Below are 21725 nucleotides of genomic sequence, written 5' to 3'. Positions count from 1 at the left end.
ATGTGAGCATGTATCACGTGTTGGTAATTGCTCAGTGGAGTGAGAGGTGGGAGCAAAGTGTTTCCAAGAGCCTAACCTTAGATAGTGGCAGTGGGCGGGGAAAGTCAGGGCAGGGCCTGGAGGCCTTTCCAAGAGAGAATTAAGAGCCATTTTATTAGGTGAGTTGACAGTTCCTGGCGGACTTAACTGGAGGAGGTGAGGAAGAGGAAGCCAGAGGAGGTTCCAGAGGTCACACGAGTGTCTGGCATCTTGCCCAGAAGCCAGTGAATATTTTAGGGGAGGACAGGAAATTTCCAGTTGGAGACCTTGTTACCACAATGACATTAAGTTAACTGGTGAGCATGTGGGGATATCATTAGATTGGTAGGATCAGCAAACTACAGCCGGAGACCAAATCTGGCCTGCAGCCTGTTATTGTCTGTCCTGTAAGCTAAAAACGGATTTCACACTTGAAATGTTTTTTGGTTTTTGTTTTTTTAAATCAAAAGAGGAATGTGAAAATTATAAAATTCAGGTTTCAACATGCATAAAGCTTTATTGGAACACAGCCTCACCCATTCATTTACATGTTGCTGCTTTCTCACCATAACCATGGAGTTGAGTAGATATGACAGAATGGGCAGCAAAGCCTGATATATTTACTGTCAGGCCCTTTACAGAAAAGATTTGCTGACTCCTGCTCTAGACTATATGTATATTCACTGTTCCTGGTTTGCCCCTCAATAATGCATGGTAGGCTTTCAATAAAAATGCATAGTAGGCTTTCAGCCTTGCGTCATGGACATCACTGTTATCTCGCCTGGTGACGTAGCAACGAGTCCTTGTGCAAGTTGTGAGACCTTGCACATTCACAGAGATGCTACAGTGGCAATCCTGCACGATTTGGATGCAACTTGGCATCTTGTGGGGTAGACCTGTCTGCTCTGAGCAGCATCTCCCGCTGGGCCCATCACATCTAAGGCCTTCAGTTTTATTGGCTGAACAGGTGTGTGGGGACAGCACAGGTGCTGCAATCCTGACGGTTCTTGCCTGGGGCTTGTCTAGATAATTTCCTCAGGCCAGATTGCTCCCCCCAATGCAGACTGAGATGCGTTTTCTCAGTGTCCCAAGTCAAAAGTAAATTCTCCCTGGGCCTCCTGAACTTGATGGTTTGAATCAAGGTCAAACCCTGGAGCTGCCCTCTAAAGGTGCTCAAAGGAACCTTGTCTGGCCTAGTACAGCTAGGTTCACCTTTGTATTTTATGCCACAGCCTTCATCCTTGACTGAAAGTAAGAGGACTCCTCTGGGATCCCAAGCAATGGCAGGTAGAGAGGTGGCAAAGAGACTGGAAAACTAGCATGCAAGCGAGAATCGAAACTATGGCATCTGACTAGGCTCCGTTTTATAATCGGACTTCAGAACCCTCCTCATGTGGCCTGTCTACCTCTGACCTCATTCTGCCATCTGCCTTAGTGGGATATTCCTCCATCCTGGCTTTTCCTACTGGTCCCCGGTCTTTGCCTTTTCTTTGGCATGAATGCTTCTTTTACAGTTGAGTGGTTTAAAGTGGGTTGAACTGTGTTGCCCCAAAACATATATTGAAGTACGAACCCCCAGTACCTGTAAATGTGGCCTTGTTTGGAAAGAAGGTCTTTGCAGGTATGATCACACTGGGATGAGATCATACTGGATTAGGGTGCACCCTAATCCAAAGACCAGTGTTCTTATAAGAAGAGAGGAATTTGTGCACAAAGGCACTGACACACAGGGAGAACGAATGCCATGTGACCATGGAAGCAGAAATTGGAGTTGATGTGTGGATAAGCCAACAACACCAAGGAATATAGCCATCACAATCTAAGAAGAGGCAGGGAAGGGTCTTCCTCTGGAGCTTTCAGAGAGAATGTGACTTTTGCCAACAGCTTAGTTTTGGACTCTTAGCCTCCAGAACTGTGAGAGAATAAATTTCTATTTTAAAGCCACCAAATCTGTGGTGTTTTGTTACAGCAGTAGGAAGCCAACATAGATCCAAACCCCTAGCTTAGTTGTGTGACTTGGGGCAAATTTCTGAAATTCTCTGGAGATGGGTTTCCTTGACAGTAAATGGGAGCACATAGGAATTAAATTAGTTGCTACATGTAAAGTTATCAGCACAGTGCCTGACATGCAGATAGCACTCAGCAAATACTAATTTAGTTACTATCACCGTCATCTCCTGTGTGGTGTGACTCAGATTTCATTGCCTCAGAGAGACCTTCCCTGACCCCACTGCTGAAAGCTGCCTCCCCACGTCACTATGTCATTACTCTGGGGATCATCACTTGTCCCAAGTTCTATTTGTTTAAAAAATCAGGGGGTGCCTGGGTGGCTCAGTTGGTTGGGCGTCCGACTTCGGCTCAGGTCATGATCTCGCGGTCCGTGAGTTTAAGCCCCGCGTCAGGCTCTGTGCTGACAGCTCAGAGCCTGGAGCCTGTTTCGGATTCTGTGTCTCCCTCTCTCTCTGACCTTCCCCCATTCATGCTCTGTCTCTCTCTGTCTCAAAAATGAATAAACGTCAAAAAAAGAATCAAAACAACCCCAAAAGCCTCACTAGCAGGTGAGTTCTGAGAGCATGGACCTTTTCTTAATACTTAGTGACTGACTGATGACCACATAAAACCAGATGCAAGGGGCATATAAATGGAAGGAAGAAGGAATGAGGGTGCTCTAAAGATCTTAAAGTTTTCCAAGAAGCAAGTAACACTCAGCATCTCTAAAACTTTTCCAGAAATTTCTCCAGTGATTTTATTTAATGAAAGCAAGAAGATTCCTATCCTGTCTTCATTCTCTCGCCAACCTGGTATAAGGATAAAAATTGTGGGGTCGCTGTTGTCACCTTAAATAGTCACACATTTAGGCAGAGGTATATATACTTTTTTTTTTTAAAGTGTAGTTCTAGCAACCTCTGTGGCTCAGACCTATCAGTTCCTCAGCAGATCTTGTTATCAGCTCCCATATGAGAGCCATGCTTTTTTTTTTTTTTTAAGCGTTGCAATCGTTGTTCAATTCCGCCCTCTAGTGGAAATAATATGTCACAACAGTGCAGCGTTTGGCTACAGTTCATTGTCTAAATATTCTGGGAGCTTTTGATATTAAACTATTAACATTTTAACTTCAGAACTAAAGGCTGTGTTTAAAGTAAATAAAGAGGCAGGTGGTTTTCTTTGGGGTTATATTAAACAGATTAAAATTGTAAAGGCATTTTATTAATAGAGTGAATTGTCTTACATTCTTGGACAAAATCTCTTAAGATGCTGTAACACTGCATGTAGATTTTGAGTGGGGAGGGGCAGTTGGTCGTGATCTGAAGTTTTACCTGTGGCAACCAAGAAGTATCCTTGGAAAAAATGATATTTGGGGGAACTTGCCTGGCTCAGTCGGTTAATTGTCTGACTTCCACTCAGGCCATGATCTCACAGTTTGCAAGTTCCAGCCCTGCGTCAGGCTCTGTGCTGACGGTTCGGAGCCTGCAGCCTGCTTCAGATTCTGTGTCTCCCTCTCTCTCTGTCCCTCCCCACTCATGCTCTGTCTCTTTCTCTCTCTCTGTCTCTCTCTCAAAAATAGATATTAAAAAATTTTTTTTAATGATATTTGAATTGCTATTTGACAGCTGAAAAAAATGGCCAGAAGAAAGCTGGTATTAGGTGAGGCAGAAAACAGGTATCAGCCTATTAGAGATTGTTGAGGAAGGACCCCATGCCTGTGGGGCAATGTGTGCCCAGGCTGAGTGGAGTAGGAGAGAGAGTAGCAGGGAGTCTACGAGAAGGATAGGTACTCACATATTTCTTGAGTGGGAAGAGAGTGAGGAAGCTCAAGTGTTCCTGGGAAATTCTGAGATTAAGGAAGTAAGAAGGCTGAGTTGGGGAACAATTATATTGATTGGTTGATTGATTGACTGCCAAAAATAACATATAACTACATATTGCTTTGCAACTTGATTTTTTTATTGAACATCATTGCATGTTAAATACATGGGTCTACCTCCTTCTTTTGGATGTCTATCCAGTATCCCATTGTATGAAATACGATTATATTGGCCAATTCCCCACTGACATTTGGGTTCTTTTTAATGCTGTTAAAAACAGTCTTGTGGTTATTTAAAAATATAGCCCTGTTTGTTACATATGTCGTAGTCATTTAATAAATATATATTGAAGACCTGCCTTCTGGTCAGTGTTCTAGGGGCTGAGGATATGGCAGTGAAACAAAACAATGTCCCTGCCTCTGTGGAGCTTGTATTCTGGGGAGGAGGACTGGGAGATGGGGAAGACACCCTAGCAAGCACGTGAGGCAGTGATGAGCGCTAAGCGAAAAGATTTATCAGGGAAAAGAACTATGAAATATTGGGGTGAGGGGGTGCCACATTTTAAATAGGGTGGCCAGGGAGAGGCTCACCCAGAGGGTGACCTGAGTGGAAGGGCCAGTCAAGCATGATGTCTAAAGGGAAGAGGCTGTAGCAAGGGCAAGGTCATGAAGCAGGAGTTCACCTCTTCCACCCGGGAACAGCCTTGAGGCCAGAGAGGCTAGAAGGGAGTGAACTTGAGCGAGAGAAAGGTAGAAGCTGATGTAAGAGAGTGATAAGAGGGAGGGGGCAGATTGCCTGGGGCCCGTAGGTAACTTTTGCTGAGTGAGGTGGGGAGCCAAGTCAGGATGACACTGGGTTCAATGTGGCTAGCAGATGGCAGGAGCGGGGGCAAGAACAGGGAGAGGAGTTGGGAGGCCATTGTGACTGTCCAGGTGAGACAGGAGAGTGTGGGCCTGTGACAGCAGAAGAGGTGTTGAAGAAGGGCGATTGTGGTCTCACACGAAGGCGGTCTTCAGCATTTCCTGCCTGATCGGTGTGCGTGGGAGCGCAGAGGAGTGAAGCACGATGCAGGAGAGATGCGTTGCCTGCAACTCAGAGGGCTTGGTGCACATTTGTGTGCGGACTTCCTTAAGAGAAAACTAAGGGTAGAATGATTGAGTGTTGAGAGTTATAGGTCAAAATTCACTTCCTGCAGCTAGGGAGTGTTTGTTTTGTTTTACACGGTTCTCCCAGTTTCCAAATCTTCTCTATAAGCGTTAGTGTTTTTATGGTAGAGTTATTTATTAAAATAAAAACACCCTTCTATTAGTCTACTTCATAAATATGCTGAAAACTTATGGATCAATCAAAATTATGTAAAACAAGGAGCTTAGGTGTATTAGAGCACAAGTTCTTAAACTGTTTGAGCCCAAGACCTGTTTTCACTCTTATTAATTATTGAGGACCCCAGGGGCACCTGGGTGACTCAGTCTGTTGAGCGTCCAACTCTTGATTTCAGCTCAGGTCATGATCTCATGGTTTGTGAGATCGAGCCCTGCGTTGGGCTCTGAGCTGATGGCAGGCAGGGCCTGCTTAGGATTCTCTCTCTCCGTGCCTCTCTCCGTCTCTCTCTCTCTCAAAAGAAATAAATAAACTTTAAAAAAAAAATTTAAAAACTACTTTTAAAAAATTATTGGGGACCCCAAGGGGCCTTTGTTATGTGAGCTTTTTTAACTAGTGGTTTATTGTCTTAGAAAGTAAAATACAGGAATTTTTAAATATTTACTTATTTAAAATCACAGTGATTATTTTTCTGAAAAATAATCATTTTCCAAAACAAAATTTTGTGAGAGGAATGGCACTGTTTTACATTTTTTGCAAATCTCTTTAGTGTCATAGAATACAGCTTGATTCTCTTACCTTATTCAGCCTTCAGTCTGTTGTGTTGTTTTGGTTGAAGTCTGAAGAAAATCTGGCCTTGCACAGACACATAGTTCAAGATGGGAAGGGTATTTCTTTTTACTGAGGTGTAATTGATGTAACAGTGTATTAGTCTCAGGTATATAACATAATAACTTCAGTATTTGTATATGTTGCAAAATGCACACCACTGTGTCTGGTTAACATCCATCAACATACATGGCTATAAAATTTTTTTCTTGCGACGAACACTTCCAAGATTCGTTCTCCTAGCTGTTTTCAAATATGCAATAGTGTTATTAGCTATAGTCACCATGCTGTACATTGTATCTCCCCATGACTTATTCATTTTATAATTGAATATTTGTACCTTGCCACCCCCTTCACCCATTTTACAGCCCTCAGGACTATTTTAATAGCGTTTTCAGATAATTGGAGCTATTCTTCTTTGATGTTATGCTAAAACTTGAAAAGTTGTAGCTCCATAAAGGCTAATTATAATGTGGAATCTGAAACCATATTCATGAACTTTTTTTTTTTCTTTATACTGTATTCCCTTAAAATCCATTAGTCTCTGTGACAAGTTGGGTCTTTTACCCGTGTGTGATTTTGTGTCATCATGCATTGAGCGTTTGAAAAATACTGGTTGCTTGAGTTATGCAGATATTCAAAATGTTAATATATTTCATTATACAATATTAAAAACTCACTTTCATTTATATCCCCACTTATCAGAAAAAAATTATTAAAGCTGTTGGGAAGCTGTCAAACTCGTGGTCGTGAATACAGGTTTCCCCGCATTCTAATTTTCAGTCGAAAGCTCAGTTTTCATCACTGGCAACAAATACTATCAATTTTTCTCCTATAAGTGACAGGCTCACTTTGTTCCTTTTTTGGAAAATACCTGCCAGATAACTAGCCACGTCTGAATAGCCACAGTTTGTCAGACATTCTTTGAAGTAAAAGTGGTGTTCCAGGAAAAAGGAGCTGGTTCCACACACGCTTGCTTTCCCTCGAGAGGCAGCCACTGGACTTGGGTGTGTGGGAGAAGGGCCGTGTGCCCGTGTCCTGCCTCATCACACAGAATATTAAAGAGAGACCTAGGCTCCAGGGTCCAGCTGTGATAAAGCAAGTAATTCTTACTGCTTCATCAAGGACTTTTAGGTGAAACTGCCTATTTTTTAAAGAAATATTTTAAAAAACCTTTTTAATACTAAAAAAATAAATTTAAGAAACGGGTAGCTAAGAAATGCGGTGAGTCGGTATCCTGTTTGGGACGTCTCCCTTGCTTTGTGTTAAAATCCCAGCAGTTTGACCCGTCCTTGCTTTTACCTCATTGGTGGAAATGCCAACCCAGCGAAAAAGGCAAAAAATGTCTCAGTATTGTTATGAAAATAGTTTTGGCCTCATGGATTCCCCTAAAGGGCCCCCATGCCCCCCCTCCTCGCTGCATTTTGAACTCTGCCATCCCAGAGGGTCTCCTGCTACTTAAGAGCTGTTATAAAGCTGCAGAAACACTTAGAATACAAATAATCATCTCCTGTTTATCTAAATCCATATATTCTTTAAAAGATACTGATCATTAATACAGAAGAGACATTACATTTTTATTTAAAAATAAGGTTGGGAATCTGTCCTAGAAATAAGGGTCTTCAGTTATGGGGCCTTTTCTTTACAATTGAATGGATCGTGAAGCCTCAACAAATACCAGCTCTGTTTCATATGATCGTGTCGCTCATTATATACTGTGAAGAGCTGGCCCAGAAGCAGTCGCTGTTCTGCTCTGACTGCTTTATTTTAAAGCCGTGAAAACCTAAAGCTTGGTGAGGCCAAGGTCTGGGTTATGGCAGACATGCTCAGCTTGGATGTGAAAGTGAGTCAGGGGATACATTAAGTTGAGGCAGGCTGAAAATGAACATTCTTCTGGTCCTTAAGCTTTTATTAATTGCCACCACATTTGCCCATTCTGTGCTCCCAGTGTGGGTTAGCTGGCCGAGCTCCATCCGTCGGTTATGTCAGTGAAGATAAGGATGTGTCAGACCCTGGGAACAAGAACATGCTGTTTGGCCCTTCGAGGCAATTTCCTTTTGAGTCCCAGCTCTCTCCAGATGGCATCTAATTGTTTCTTGAATGACCTCAGTGTCCAGGCTGCAGGAACCTGGTCTGAGAGGCCATTTCACATATTTATTAGCCTGTGGATGAGAACTTAACCACATAAAGCCTCCATTCACACTCTCAAAAGAGCTTTTTGTACAGAAGCAGTGATGAAGCTGAGGGACTGTTTCCCGTGACCACCAGTCTCCAATTGGGTTCTCATTTTCCCCAGGCCCAGGTGGGTGTGTTTTGAAGCATGTGAGTCCATCATGGCCCAGTGTCCTCCCCTCTGTCTTTGAGCTTTTGCTGGAATGAGCCCAGGCAGAATAGGGCTGCATCCTCTTATCTCCTGGTTTCACAGCATTTGATGATTGCTCCTGCAGGTGGTAGGAGTGGGGAATCATGTGTTCTGGGAGCCTCTCTCCAGTTGGGACCCCAGGCAGTTCACAGTTGAGAATGAGGTGCTTCTGAGGGCTGAAGAAGGGACCAGTCCTAATCCAGACACAGGGATGGCAAGCCTGGTTCACCCAACGAGGGTCATAACCCTCATGTGGCAAGTCCTGCCTTAGGCCTCTGTGGTTCTGAATTATTTGAGGAAGTGCCTATCTTTTTGCAAACGGGATGAATAAGAACTATGTCTAGAAATATGCATGTGCACTTATTGTACGTCTTACTTCCAGGGTGTTTGTGGACCCAGACTGACAATCCCTGTGCCTTCTCCAACCATTCACTGGCCTCTATCCTGTTCAGGCATTGGCCCCAATCCTTCTGGGCATTGGAGTGTTGACAATGAGTTAGACAATGAATAAGTCCTGAAGCAAACAAAGACATAGATCACTTTAATGAGTGCTTCAACAGCCAGGTGTTAGAGCTGGGGCCCCTCACTGAGGTAAATAAAATGATCGCAGTGCATGAAGGAAGCCGCATAGGGCCACAGAGACTGACAGCGGGGACTCTGAAGCTCTTGCTGGGCCATGTCCACCTAAGGACTACATAAGGAGTAAATTTGGGAAGATCTGAATATATTTTGGGGATGATGCAGATTTCCCTTTCTTTGACCTACAAAGAAGACATGAGAGTTGCTCTCCCAGGTAATCAGTTGTAGCTGGTAAAGTCCACCTGGCCTTAGTAAGGGAATGTCTCAGACAACACCTCTGAATCAGGTCGTCTGTCTTTCCACAAAATATAATAGGCTTTGGAAACATCCTCCAGGAACTGAAGATGGTGCTGTTGCCTACATGAGCAGAGTTGAATGACCCATTTGTTAATGGTTTCCCCTAGCTTGGGAGGGGTGCTGGGTGTGGGAGCAAAACTCACACCTACGTTCAGTGGCACAGGACATTCCAACTCCATGAATTCCTATCCCTTTTCCCAGAGGCGAATTCATGTCAGTTTCTTCTTGAAAACTCAAGGCAAGTCAGTTCTTTCATGGAACATCCTTGGAGGCTGTGAAGCACCATTAATTTCCACCCATCACTGAAACATGAGGGAACAACCCTATTATTAATGGGTGTGCATTATACATGTTTTCATGTAACATCAGTTTATGTTGGTTTCCTTTGAGCGTTTCTCAGATGTGGAGATCGCGTCTTACACATGTGAACCCCAGTGGAACCCACAGTGTATTCTGTGTCGACCTCAAATCTTACCTAATCTCACAATCATAAAGTAAACTCTCAAACTGATGATGTGAGCTAGGAAATTTACCACTGGGAAGGGCAGGGGTAGAGTGGCCTGGGTTGATGATTGTGCTGAAGAAGGAAGATATGTCCAGACTCTACTTCTCAGCATGCTGGCTGCATTTGCCCAGATCAGCTTGTTTATATAGTGGGAGCACATGGCTGTAGGCTGCACTAGTTTATAATCTTAAAGTTTATGGCCCAAGGGGAAAAGGGGACCTCTCCCTCCTCCCTGGTTTGAAAACTCCCAGGGAAGGACTCTGATTGGTCTAACTTAGGTCACATGTCCACCTGGACTATTTAGTGTTCAGAATTCTGATTAGTTCACACATCCAAAACAAGATGCATGTACATGCCACGGGTTAAAGTTTTTAAACATAATAACCACCATCTGCTATTTATATCATTTTTCCCCTGAATGTTCAGGATCACAAAAGTATATTGGGTGCTATTTCTGGTTGTCTCTGTTTCCTTGGGGTACATATGTAAAATACTGACATATGAATGGTAGGTTTTGCAGAGGTATTTTCTTTTTGACCCTTTCAAACCCTATACTCATCCTTCTCGAGTTTATCTCCTATGTGCTGGATACCCATTGCCTCCCAGTCTGATTGTCAGATCCATACTGTTACAGAGAAGTCGTGGGCACTGGAGCATAGGGGCTGTGGATTCTGCTTATAGTTTGGCCTCAGAAAAATTCTCACATCTGCCGTCACAAGTACTCCAGCCCTGAGGCTGCTGTGGTGTCCCTCGAGATTGGTTCAGGTGGCTTCCTGCCGCTCTCCCTGGTAACTCTCCCTTCCTCCACCCTGCCCTCCCTCTCCTCTGAGTACACACTACAAGGCCAGGGATTGTATTGTCCTTTGAGTCACTGACAAAAGGAACCCATTGTCCCACCTTGGGCACCAGAAGTGTTGACCATCTGGATGTCACCTCTGTAGGCAGCATTGTGCTTGGCACCTGACTGCTCTAGGAAGTGAACAAACTGGCTGGTAATCAATATGAGCCTTCCCATGCAACACACCCTCTGAGTCGGCCTTCTCCTGTAGAGAAATAGGCCTAGATGATGTTTCTATATATGAAAAAGGCGGTCCCTTAGCCCTGCAGTCATCCCCTGTGCTATAGGGTTTTGCTGCCTCCTGGTTCTTTACAGATTCTGCTTCAGTGTCCATCTGTACATGTTCTGCCCTTTCCCGTCAGTAATGAGTGAAGATCTCTGATGGGCTATTTCAGGTGAGACCCGCTGCCTCTGTTGCTAAGAATATCTGTCTCGGGGGGGAGGGGGGGAGGGAGGGGGCTGTTGCAGCAGCCATGATTCTGCCTTTTGGATTTGCACAAGATAAGGTACTCCAGGCAACCAGGTGCTAGTCATGCTTCCATTATCACATCCGATTGATCCAGCTATTCTGATTGAGAGTCATTTTAATTATTAACTCTAAGTACTGTTTGATCTCACATATGAAATAGAGATAATAATATGTGTCTCCCAGTGTAAGTATTAAATAAGCTTTCACCATGGTAAAAGCTCTCAGTATAAATGCTGGCTCTTGGGGGCCTTGCACGGGGGTGAAATGCTGGCTCTTGGAGGAGCCCCGGCTGAGCGGTGGGGGATGTCTGTGACTGCTGCAGTCTGCTGGGCACGCAGCCCTGGAGTCTGTGGTCGGGGAGGGTTGCTGAGAACCCAACTTGTATTCTTCAGTATTCAGTGGTGACAGTGAGTGTGGTGTGCAAGCAAGGCCCCACCACCAGCTGGGGAGGGGTTCCCCTCATCTCACGGGGGTTTAAAGGTGCTCCAACAGGGGCTCCTGGGTGGCTCAGTTGGTTAAGCATCTGACTTCAGCTCAGGTCACAATCTCACAGTCTGTGAGTTAGAGCCTTGCGTCGGGCTCCGTGCTGACAGCTCAGAGCCTGGAGCCTGCTTCCGATTCTGTGTCTCCTGTCTCTGCCCCTTACCCACTTGTGTTCAATCTCTCTTTCTCAAAAATAAATAAACATTAAAAAAAAAATAAAAGGGGGGGCGCCTAGATGGCTCAGTCAGTTAAGCATCCAACTTCGGCTCAGGTCATGATCTCACAGTTTGTGGGTTCGAGCCCCACATCAAACTCTGTGCTGACAGCTCAGAGCCTGGAGTCTGCTTCGGATTCTGTGTCTCCTTCTCTCTCTGCTCCACCCCCACTCGTGCGCGCTCTCTCTCTCTCTCTCTCAAAAATAAATAAACATTAAAAAAAAATAAAAGGACGGGGGGCGCCTGGATGGCTCAGTCAGTTAAGCATCTCACTTCGGCTCAGGTCATGATCTCACGGTTCGTGAGTTGAAGCCCCGCGCTGGGTGCTGTGCTGAGCCTGCTTCAGATTCTGGGTCTCCGGCTCTCTCTCGCACCTCCCCCACTCACCCTCTGTGTGTCTCTCTCCCTCTCCCTCTCAAAACTAAACATAAAAAAAAGAAAGAAAAAGAAATGATTGGTATCAGAGTAGCCAGTAGTAGGGGCTGATGCGGAATGAAGGAGTCACGCACATGGAAGGTGGTCCTCTAAGGACTCCAGCCTCACATGGAAGATCTAGTCCTAGAGCAAGACCCTGGAGGGCTGGGCTAGGCAAGGGGGCGAGGCTGGAGGAGCATCTGGCAGAACATCCAGGCAGGATGTGTAGACGGACTCCTAGCTCTGCAGCTGACTTGGTGAGGGGGGCAATGGGGAACTGGAGGTGCGACCCAGGTCCTGTGGGGAGGGGTGTTCAGGATCCCCAGTCAGATTGGCTGGGATGGGGTGGGGCATTGAGGGCTCAGTAGCTGTGGATGGACCGGGAGCTCCCCCTGCGTGAGGGCCGAGTAGGCAGATGCCGTGGACACACGTGCCACCTGCTAAAACAAACAGGTCTCCAAACGACAGCGGCTCTGGAGTAAGAAAATCATTGGAGACATCTGAGCAAGTGTGATTAAAACCATATGTGCGATTTTCATATGTGATCTTAAAGTTTGAAGGCTAAAAATATTTTAAGACTGAGAAAACTCTTAAACGCCTCCTCATTGGTCCCTGGCTTTCAAGGTTCAGGAGTCACTGTTGTACCAGCCTGTCAGTCGGTGGCTCAGGGCAGAGCCGTCCACACTCCTGTGGGGGGCATGTGGTCTGACATTTGGGTGGGATCAGGAATATGCCCTGCAGTAGGAACAAATGGGAACCGAAGCTCCCATTTGCTGAGTGCCTACTATGTGTTGAGTGCCCGGCTCTTTATGGGCTGTCTCACTTGGGCCTCAAAAAAACCTGGTAAGTTGGAGGAGGAAACGGAGGCTCAGAGAAGTTAAGAAATTTCCCAAGGTCACCCAGCTTGCTAGCAGTGCAGTAAAGACTTGAACCCACCCTGGCTCTCCTTCTACCCTACCTGCCAGTGTCACTTTTGAGGCATGCAAATATGTGTCTCACAGCTCAGTGTTGGAAGATGTCATTTTGCAGAAATGCTTGTGAGATGGGAGAGCTGGGGGCAGTGGAGATGGGAGACAGTGCAGCTGGTCCTGGCCGGGGAAGCTTCACGTGTCCTGGCTTTGCAGACGCCCCTCAGAGCATTTCTCCAGCTCTGCTTGGGAGGGGCTTCTGAGGGGTATATGTGGTCACTATTAGTTGCTTATATAGCTCACACTTACCAAAGCAGAAGGAAGGAGAAAGAGGAAAGCACACAGCACAGAAAACTTCGGAGCTACAGTGCCCAGAAAAACAAATGCCCGCTTTGGGCGAGGTGCGTGCATCGTGAGTGTAGAATGGAAAGAAGCATGGAGGGGCTGGCTCATCTTGGATGAGTGAGACTCCCAGGGGCATGTGGATGGGCTTCGGGGGGCAAAGTATCCCCTGAAATTATATGTAAAACGTTACAGCGTGTGCCTTTTTGCTCTGGGAGGAGGCTGGGTGGTGTTCATGGACTGTGAGAAAAGACAGAGACCACCAGAATCCAAGTCTGTTCTTCGAGGTTGGAATTCTGCCCCATGCTTGCACGTTTCATTTTGCCTTCATGCTGAAGACTGAAAATTGGGCTTGTGCAGCAGGATTCCTGGGGTGATATCAGAAAATAGGTGGTGGTGGTGGGATGTATGGGACGGCATTGTGTGTGATAGTGCAAGAAAGCAGAGTCAGGGCTGGGCGCTCACGTGATTTAGCCCCGCGATGTCAGTTTTACAATTTTCATAGCCAGTTAGAGAAACGGAAATTTACTGGGGGGTCTGTAAGACCCGGTAGGGAGAAACGTGCTTGTGAATACTGTCCTTAGTTCCTTTGTTGATGTGGTAGGCAGATCAATACTGCTTCCGGACAGAGGCCATTTGACAGCCATAGTCTTTCACCCCCATGAGGAATCTGAGGACTGGCAGACCGAGATGTGCACGGTAGACCCTCTTAAACGCACCCTCTGTATTCGCAGGCGCAAGCAAGCATCTTGTCCACAGCAACACACAGAGTGGCCCTGAGAGCCACCCTCCTCCCACCGAGTGCAGTGTGCATTTTGAGCAAGAGATGAATCTCGTTTGCATATAGGAAAATGTGTCCAATGGTCTTTGGCAGCTTGTGTAGCTGCTGAGTCTGGCCTGAGGGGAAGGAGACTTCTTCCCTGATGGCTTCTCCTCATCCTCAGAGGTTTCCCAACAAACTCCCCTCGACCCCTGCGTCCTATCACTTATGTGAGGGTGGGCAGTCAGAGGCGCACCCGTTCCTCCACCACCAGCTCGCCTCCTGCTTTGTCGTGCTCAGAATACCGCAGTCAGGCCAGGTGTCTGGGAAGCTTTGGGAGACAGGGTTGCAGAGAAACGCACCTTTTCTGATGCTGGGTGGCTCAGTCGGTTGAGCGTCCGACTTCGGCTCAGGTGGTGATCTCACGATTTGTGAGTTCGAGCCCCATGTCCAGCTCTGTGCTGACAGCTCAGAATCTGGAGCCTGCTTCGGATTCTGTGTCTCCTTCTCTCTCTGCCTCTCCCCCACTCGTGCTTGCTCGCTCGCTCACTCTCAAAAATAAACAAGCATGAAAAAAAATTAAATGCACCTTTTTTGGCTCTGGGCTTCCCGGGCTGCTCTTCAAGGGGCAGAACCCGCAGAGGGCAGTCTTGGATACTTAGGATTGGGCCCATCCGGGTTCATCTTCTCGGTTTCGTGCGGCACCAGGGAAAAGGGAATGGTAGCATCAGTCTTACTCCCTATCTCCTTAAAGCTGTTTTTGTTCACCAAGAATCTGAATGCCGGGGTTTAGTGGAGGCAAAAAGTCAGGAGAGAGGTCTTGCTGGGGAGGTGGAGTCTCAGGAGTTGCCACGAGAGGCTGAGCTGTTGTGACCTCCACAACTGGTGTTCACCCCTTGACTGATGCTCTGAGCGTGTCCCTGTGGGCGGGAACGAGCCCAGGCCTTGCAGCCTTGGACCAGTACCCTCCGGTGACAGCGTGCTGCCCACCGTGGGCAGTGTCACTGTCCACGGGGCTACTTGACAATGACGAGCACCTCAGTGCGCTTAAGGCGTGATGCCCTGATTCTGGGCTGGCTTCGGGGAGGGGAATGGTGGCGTACTGGCAACGTGGTCTTCCTAGTTGCCCTGAAACAGGTAAAAGCAGATACCTGGAAGGCACATCTCTCTCCCTACACAACTCTCCCCACCCGTGCCAGGTCAAAGAGAGGGTCTGCCTCACTGGGACCCTGATCTTCTAGTGAAGACGGTAGCACTCTGGGAGAGGGACTCTTGCGGGCTCTCAGCCTCCCTCAGTGCAAGGGCTGCTGCCGACAGGAAGCACCGTCTGTGGAATATGGCTGGCAGGCAACTCCTGTTTCCATGGTTACTGTATAGGGCAGGTTAGTATTAGGGCTGCCCAAGGAAAACAATGGCGTTGAGGACAACACTTGAGCAGGGGGCCTTCCTCTGGCCTTTTTAACCCTCTTCCCAGATTGGGTGAACAACATTTGACCTGAAGGCATGGGGTAGACCCCCTCGAGGGTCTACCTGGCTGCCCTGGCTTTTTTCACAGGTGTGTTCCTTGGTGCAGAGGAGCAAGTCTTCCCGGAGGCCAGAGGGGGCGCAAGAGAGCACAGTTTCCCAGGAGCTCTGTGAGACACCCAGCACCACTCCCTCTCTCCCTCTCCCCCCTCCCCCTCTCCATGAGTCCCTGGGGTCTCACTAGAGATGCTGACCCTGGTCCTGAGAAAGGCGTAATGTGTTGAAAAGCCTGAATCCAAATTTGGTCCTAACTCACGTGCACCAAATCATCAGAGAGTGACCCCAGCCCTAGGTCACTGCCTTTTCATGGGGCCGTGTGAGTAACAGGTTTAATTATAAGACATTAAAAAATCTCTTATTCGTATTTCCACATGACTGCATACCAGGTTCTGTATTCACAGGCTGGAGTCCCTGGTCCTTTGTTCTCTGCTGAGTGACATACTGTCCTGCTCTTCTGTTTCTTTGTAACTAGAATAGAATAATCACTGTGGGGAGAACATGGGAGAATTGATCAGTGTGGATGCAGATATTTAGAAGCATAACAAGTCAGTGAAGGGCACTTTGCAAATTCACGCAATTATCATCTTTAGATGCAACAACCACACATTATTTTAGTCTCCCTCCTTGGCCATTTCAGGAGAAATTTATTAAAACCTTTGAGTGCTGTTTCAGAAATTATTTTTGGTATGGAACAAAAAAAAAATTGTAAATGCTTAGGAAACACTTACCTAGTAAGACTAGCTCATTCTTTAATCCTGACAGAATCAATTCTTTCGACATTTGGGGGCGTTTCTTAGAGTAAACAGGGTAAGTGACAAGAGCTGTGATTCTCCAGTGACCTGAGGATCTTTTGTTTTGCTTTTACCCTGGCCCTGGAGCATCTGATGACATAATTCTTGGTAATTTTACATGGCTGAATTATTTGCATATTTCTTTCAGGAATGCATTTCATTCAGACTTTCTGAGGGTCCGGGAGGAGTTCAGAGGCTTTGGCTGGCGAATCTCTCTGACGGAGAGACGGATTTAAAAAGCTGTTGCCCTTCCTTTTCCCGGGCTGGAGATGGTGTGGTTTTTTTTTTTGGTTTTTTGTTGTTGTTGTTGTTGTTGTTGTTTTTTTTTTTTTTTTTTGTAGCCTCTTGGCGAGTTTCTTAGCCTGGTGGTGCTTCTTATTTCCTGCCAAGGGGGATGAGCAGGTGAAGACTGGGCCCCTTACCTGGTGGCTGTTGGCCTGATTGATGAGCCATCTACACAGGCCATGGGCTCCGGCTGCTCAGGTGGACTTACCTTTGAACCCCGGCTAATAGAAATGAGGGCAAACAGAGTAAATGCTTGCTTGTGGATACAGTACTCGGGTTGTGGAGGACAGTACTGAGTCACCAGCCGGCCCATCTCCAGGGGCCCCTCCAGCTCAGAATCCCCGTGAACTCTGTCACCCTTCCTGCTTGCTACTGGCTTCTTGGGAGCACTTCCATGGACCCAGGAGCTCCCATGACTGCACATCTCACCTCCAGAGTCACAGAGGAGGACTGAGGGAGCATAAAGGAAGTCAGCCTCCCCTTTCCCCACCATCCCTGTGGTGCCGACTTATTGTCACTCCATCCCCACACCCTCTGTATTTATGAGGCTGCCCCTCTGCCCCTTCAAGCCGCATCCAAGCACAGAAGCCGCTCACCAGGCATTGAACAAACATGTCTCTATTTTTACAGGCCAACTTGACCTAGTCCAAAGGCCGAGGCCTCCCGAGGATTTGCCACTAATCCTGTTGGATATTTCTCATACCTCCCTCATGCCTCATCTGGTGTCCTTCCTTTCTGCACTGAATAGGTTCTGTTTCTTCCTCATTACAAGTTTCTGCCTGTGTGAAGTTTCAGAAAGCTTCAGGACACATTCCAGTCTTGAGTGGCCAAAGCCACAGAAAGGTAATGTTTGGAACAGTAGGAGAGGAGCTACAGGCAGAAACCTGGGTTTAACTTGAAAAACAAAAACAAAAAACAAACAAAAAACATTGTTGAGCATCCACTGTAACTGGAATGCTAGAAGGGAGGTGATTACTTTCCCCCGAAGGTCATAGGAGGCTCTCCCTGGGGGCAAAGGCCTCTTAGCACAGGAGGATGGCTTGGCTACGTGTACTGCATGGGCCTCACGGTCCAAGTCCTGGGTCTGGGTTAGGCAGAGAGGACAATTCAAACAGAGTTTTCCAAGTGAAGGAGGGAAATGAGACAAATAGTGGGGAGGATCAGAAGCAGGTACACAGCCTGTCCCCCATCCTCTCAACAGACCACTCGGCCAGGTGGGAGGGCATGGGACGCTTGGGGTGTTTGCTGACAGACTTGCTAATTAAACACCGGAAGACAGTATTGCTTTGCCCACAGTGATGGCTATGCCAACGTTATCAGCTGCAAGCTACCTGCCAGGAGCATTCTAATTAAAAATAAATAGTACTGCGGGTGGGGTGGGACAGTGGGGCCAGGGACCCTGCCCACATTTCTTAGGACTTGTAGGATTGGTCCTAAAGGAAAGTCACACCCCAGTCACCTTTAGGTCCTTTTCTCAAAGGAGCCTCTGTCTAATCACAAGGTGGTGTGATGCATGCTTCCTTAACCCTTAGCTGGTAGGGTGACAGGCAAACAGATAAAGCCTCTAGGAGCAGACTGCCTGCTGCCCTAGAGCCCTGGAAAGGACAGGCTGCCTGAGGGGGATAATGATTTCTGCTGGGTCTCTAAACTGAGGGGACAGCTAAAGCCCAAAGCCTCTTCTAAGAGAGGTTAGAATTTCATCAGAAAGCAAGTCTGGTCACATGAGAATTTCTGGCACTGTGTGCATGGCAGGCTGGACACCAGCCTGCCAGAATTGAGCGAGTGGATCGTATTGGCTTCAGCGGAGGGGAAGAGTCCCAGCCTGGCCTGGGAGAAGGAGTGGCTCACTCCCCCGACCGGACCGGCCACGGGATTGCGGGCAGCAGCAGCCAAGCTGCTGCCGCCGTGGGGCCAGGGCTCCGACGCCCAAGCCCCATTTCTTTTAACCCTAAAGAAAGTGTGTGGTCCAGGGACTGGACACTGAAAGATGCCTAAGGAATGCAATGCTTTCCACGCCCTCTCGGCAGCCCTGTGCTGCTTCTATCACCGCAAGTCTTTCCTTGGAGCCAAGGTAGGTGCAGTTTTGAGATAAGGTGCGTTGGAGATTCTTTTAGGGGCCTTGAAAGCGTTAGTCTTCTAAAAGGCACCAGAAAAAGTTTACAGCCTGCTGGCTGTAAAAACAGAGGTGCTTTCTTTGGTCGGTAGACCCTGCTAAGCCCCTAGTGAACCGCCTCCCCTAGAAGCAGAATCCAGCTGCACAGAAGGAGGTCTAGTCTGTGTTTTGGGATGAAGCTGTGTTTTTCAAGACACTTTCAGTCTCTTTGGGCTGACATTCTATACCAAAGTAACTCAGTAAGACGGAGCTATTTTTCTTCTTTCTCTCTTTGTGTCTCTCTTCCCTTGTTGGCAGTGAGCGTGAGGTGGCTGAGCCCCTCTCTCTCTGCTGAACCTGCTAGTCCATTATGTCAATAACGTATATAACATGCAGAAACCACCAGACGACTCCTTGCAAGTTTCAGCCGGGTTCCAAAACATTTCGGCATTTGGAACTGCCTTTTCTTTACTACTCCCATTTTGAACCTTGGTTACGAGACACAAGTGCCAAAGGTTTTGCGTAATATGTCAGTGCACTATTTTGACTAAAATATTCAAAGAACCTCATTTGACTAATTCAAGACAAGACTTGTGTTCTGTGTTGCCTGCCTGTGACAACACTAGGAATGAAGATTAATACGGGTTCTCATTGATTCGTGGGTTTGTGCGCCGTGGAAGAAATCCTGTCGGTCCTAGCTTGACTACAGACCTCATTTATTCTTGGGAAGTAGGAATCCGAAGCTCTCGTGACATTCTTCCCACCCAGATGTTGGAGCTCCGTCTCCTGAGGGACTGACTTATTTAGTGCAGGGTTATGATGTTCCGCTTCCTTCTTTTTAATAATGCTTGAAAGAGAAGATTTCTCAGGCAAACCTAACAGGAAAACCTATTAAAGGGAGAAAGAGCCCTTTGTAGAAATAATATACCCTGCGGGAGAGGAGGGTAGGCTTCTTCTGATTTTACTGCCCTGTCGGAGTGTTCCGAGTAGCTTTCTAACCATCTAGCAAAGTTTGTTTTTGTCTTTGTCAAGGAATTCGGGGGCGGGGGTGAGTAATTAATCATCGGTTAAAAGTGTTTCCTCCCTGATTTAAGAGCCCTTTTCTATCCTGGAGTCCAGTGGGGTGATATGAGGACCATGTGGTTTCTGGCCTAAATATGGATCGTTCTAGCGTCGGGTGGATGAAGTCATGCCATTAACAGTATTTTAAAGCTGTCAAAGATAGACCAGGAGGTCCCAAAGGGACCATACACTTCAGGGGTTGGCAGTAGGTTTTCAGTCTAATAGAAGTCCTTCCAGAAGCCAACTTCTGCTAATTCAGAAAAGTGCCGCTCAGGGTTCATATGTGAGGAAATAGCCCATAAATATCTGGGCCCAAGTGATGAGATTCTGCTTGGATGCCCCAGTTCCTTTGCAGTTATGTCCTCAGAGGCCTGCACAGAAAGGCCACAGTATTACATGGGGTGAGCCTGATTTAGCCATTCCTCAGCTCTCCCTCCCTGGCCTCCCTGTGACTGCCACTCCTGGTGGTTGACTGATGGTAGAAACATCTCCTTTCTACCCAAGGCTTCCCACCTCGCTCTCAGTTTGGTGCATCTTTGTGGAAGGGACCTGATGTGCTCACTCACCAGAAACTGACACTATCAGACCCAACTTAGGGCTCCCCACTGAACCTCGAAGTGTGCTTCCCGTCCTGTTTTGCTTGGCGGTTACCTCCTGTGCTTTCCGCCAGAGTTGCCCCGGTGATAATGCCGCATCGCTTTATTTTATTGACTCCTACTTTAATTAGGGTTTTCGGGTCTTGCCACTCATAATTAGTTTCTGTTGCAATTAGGGTTGCAAAATTACATTGGGATTGATTGCCTGATAGCAAAGCGGAAATAAAGCTCCAGTTCTTGACCGTGTATGCTGCTTCCCTTGGCGTGAATTTCTCATACCAAAAATAACACTCTGGTAGCCATGGTAACTTTCCATTTGGTCTAATCCATATCATCTCTGGAGAAACTAGAATGTTATTAATAGTGTTTGTTGTATGGGAAGAAAACTAAAAATATAAAAGCTCCTTCATTACATAGGAGACCAATCACGCTGGTGCTTTGAGGGAATAAAATCTTACTTGCAGAGATTTGATGGAATTTAGAATGTATTTAGGGGCCTTGTGTGGACTTGCATACTAAGGCCCTGGAAAAGAGTGAAATAGGGGGCCAAGAATGGAGAGGAGAATCAAGGATATGCAATCCTTTCTGGCCCCAGTGGAGTTGAGGCCAGAGACGAGATGTTCCAGCCATGTTGAGGGTCACAACCTTAACGTCCCTGAAGGGGTTCACAGAAGGCAGCCATTTCACAAAAGACCAGTGGGTCTTGGGTGAGAAAAGGAAAGGCTATTTTGCTTATGCCCGGTGAAAAAGAGTTTGGAGTGAAGATATTACCGATCCATAGCATTACTGAGGCATGTTCAAGTCCAAAAGTCCCTGAACATTGAATGTAATAGCCCATCCATGCGTAAGCACTCTACCGGGAGGGTGGGGTGGAAAGTGACCGTTGAGGGAGAGCCCCTGCTTTGAAGGACTTACCACAGGAGCATTAGGTCATAGTGTCATCTCATTATGTTTCCAAAAGACTTTCCAGGGTCTGAGTTCCTTCACAAGGAACACAAGTGAGTTGTCCTCCTGGAGTCTCAAAACGAGTGCTTTGCGTTGGCGGGGTGATAGTTTATCCCTTCCCCCGGAGGAGAAACTGCTTACCCAGAATCATTCAATGGAGCACCAAGGATAAACCAGGTTGTCTGGCTTCAAGCCCTTCAATGTCCCTTCTATGATACCACATTAAGACCATTGAAACCTAAAACAAGAAGACAGTGTGCACATTAATACTTCAGTTTACAATGCAGTTGGGGAAGAATAGTGTGAACCCCAGTTTTCAGGAGAGGCTTCGGGGGTTGGGGCGTGCAGAGGTAATTTTCAGAGAATAGGTAATCCTCCTACAGACGGGGTGGGACCACCTTTAGGTCCCTCATGAACCACAGAAAGAATTTGGTGAGAAGCACAATCGATCCCATTTCTGGAACTGGCAATAAGAACAAACCGCCACTCTGGTCCCTGTGTCTCT

The 21725-nt window shown here is 46.9% G+C and overlaps 1 protein-coding gene across 4 annotated transcripts in view; it reads left to right on the top strand.

The window, feature by feature from the left end:
* BCAR3 (BCAR3 adaptor protein, NSP family member) overlaps positions 1–21725 on the top strand; it is a 115953-nt gene that overhangs the window by 42686 nt on the left and 51542 nt on the right. Inside the window, exon 1 of one of the 4 annotated variants that reach the window (XM_040471016.1) lies at positions 18198–18596. The exons of the other annotated variants lie outside the window; for them this stretch is intronic. Within the exon in view, the coding sequence (XP_040326950.1) occupies positions 18513–18596 (84 nt within the window). The 5' untranslated portion in view covers positions 18198–18512. Of the gene's footprint in view, positions 1–18197; positions 18597–21725 lie in introns of those variants that run through there. 4 annotated transcript variants of the gene reach the window in all.

The sequence above is a fragment of the Herpailurus yagouaroundi genome, unplaced genomic scaffold (genome assembly GCF_014898765.1).
Source record: "Herpailurus yagouaroundi ecotype Mexico unplaced genomic scaffold, PumYag 77, whole genome shotgun sequence".
Classification (NCBI taxonomy): domain Eukaryota; kingdom Metazoa; phylum Chordata; class Mammalia; order Carnivora; family Felidae; genus Herpailurus; species Herpailurus yagouaroundi.
Note: the sequence above shows the minus strand (reverse complement) of the source record. Positions and strands in the feature narration are given on the sequence as shown.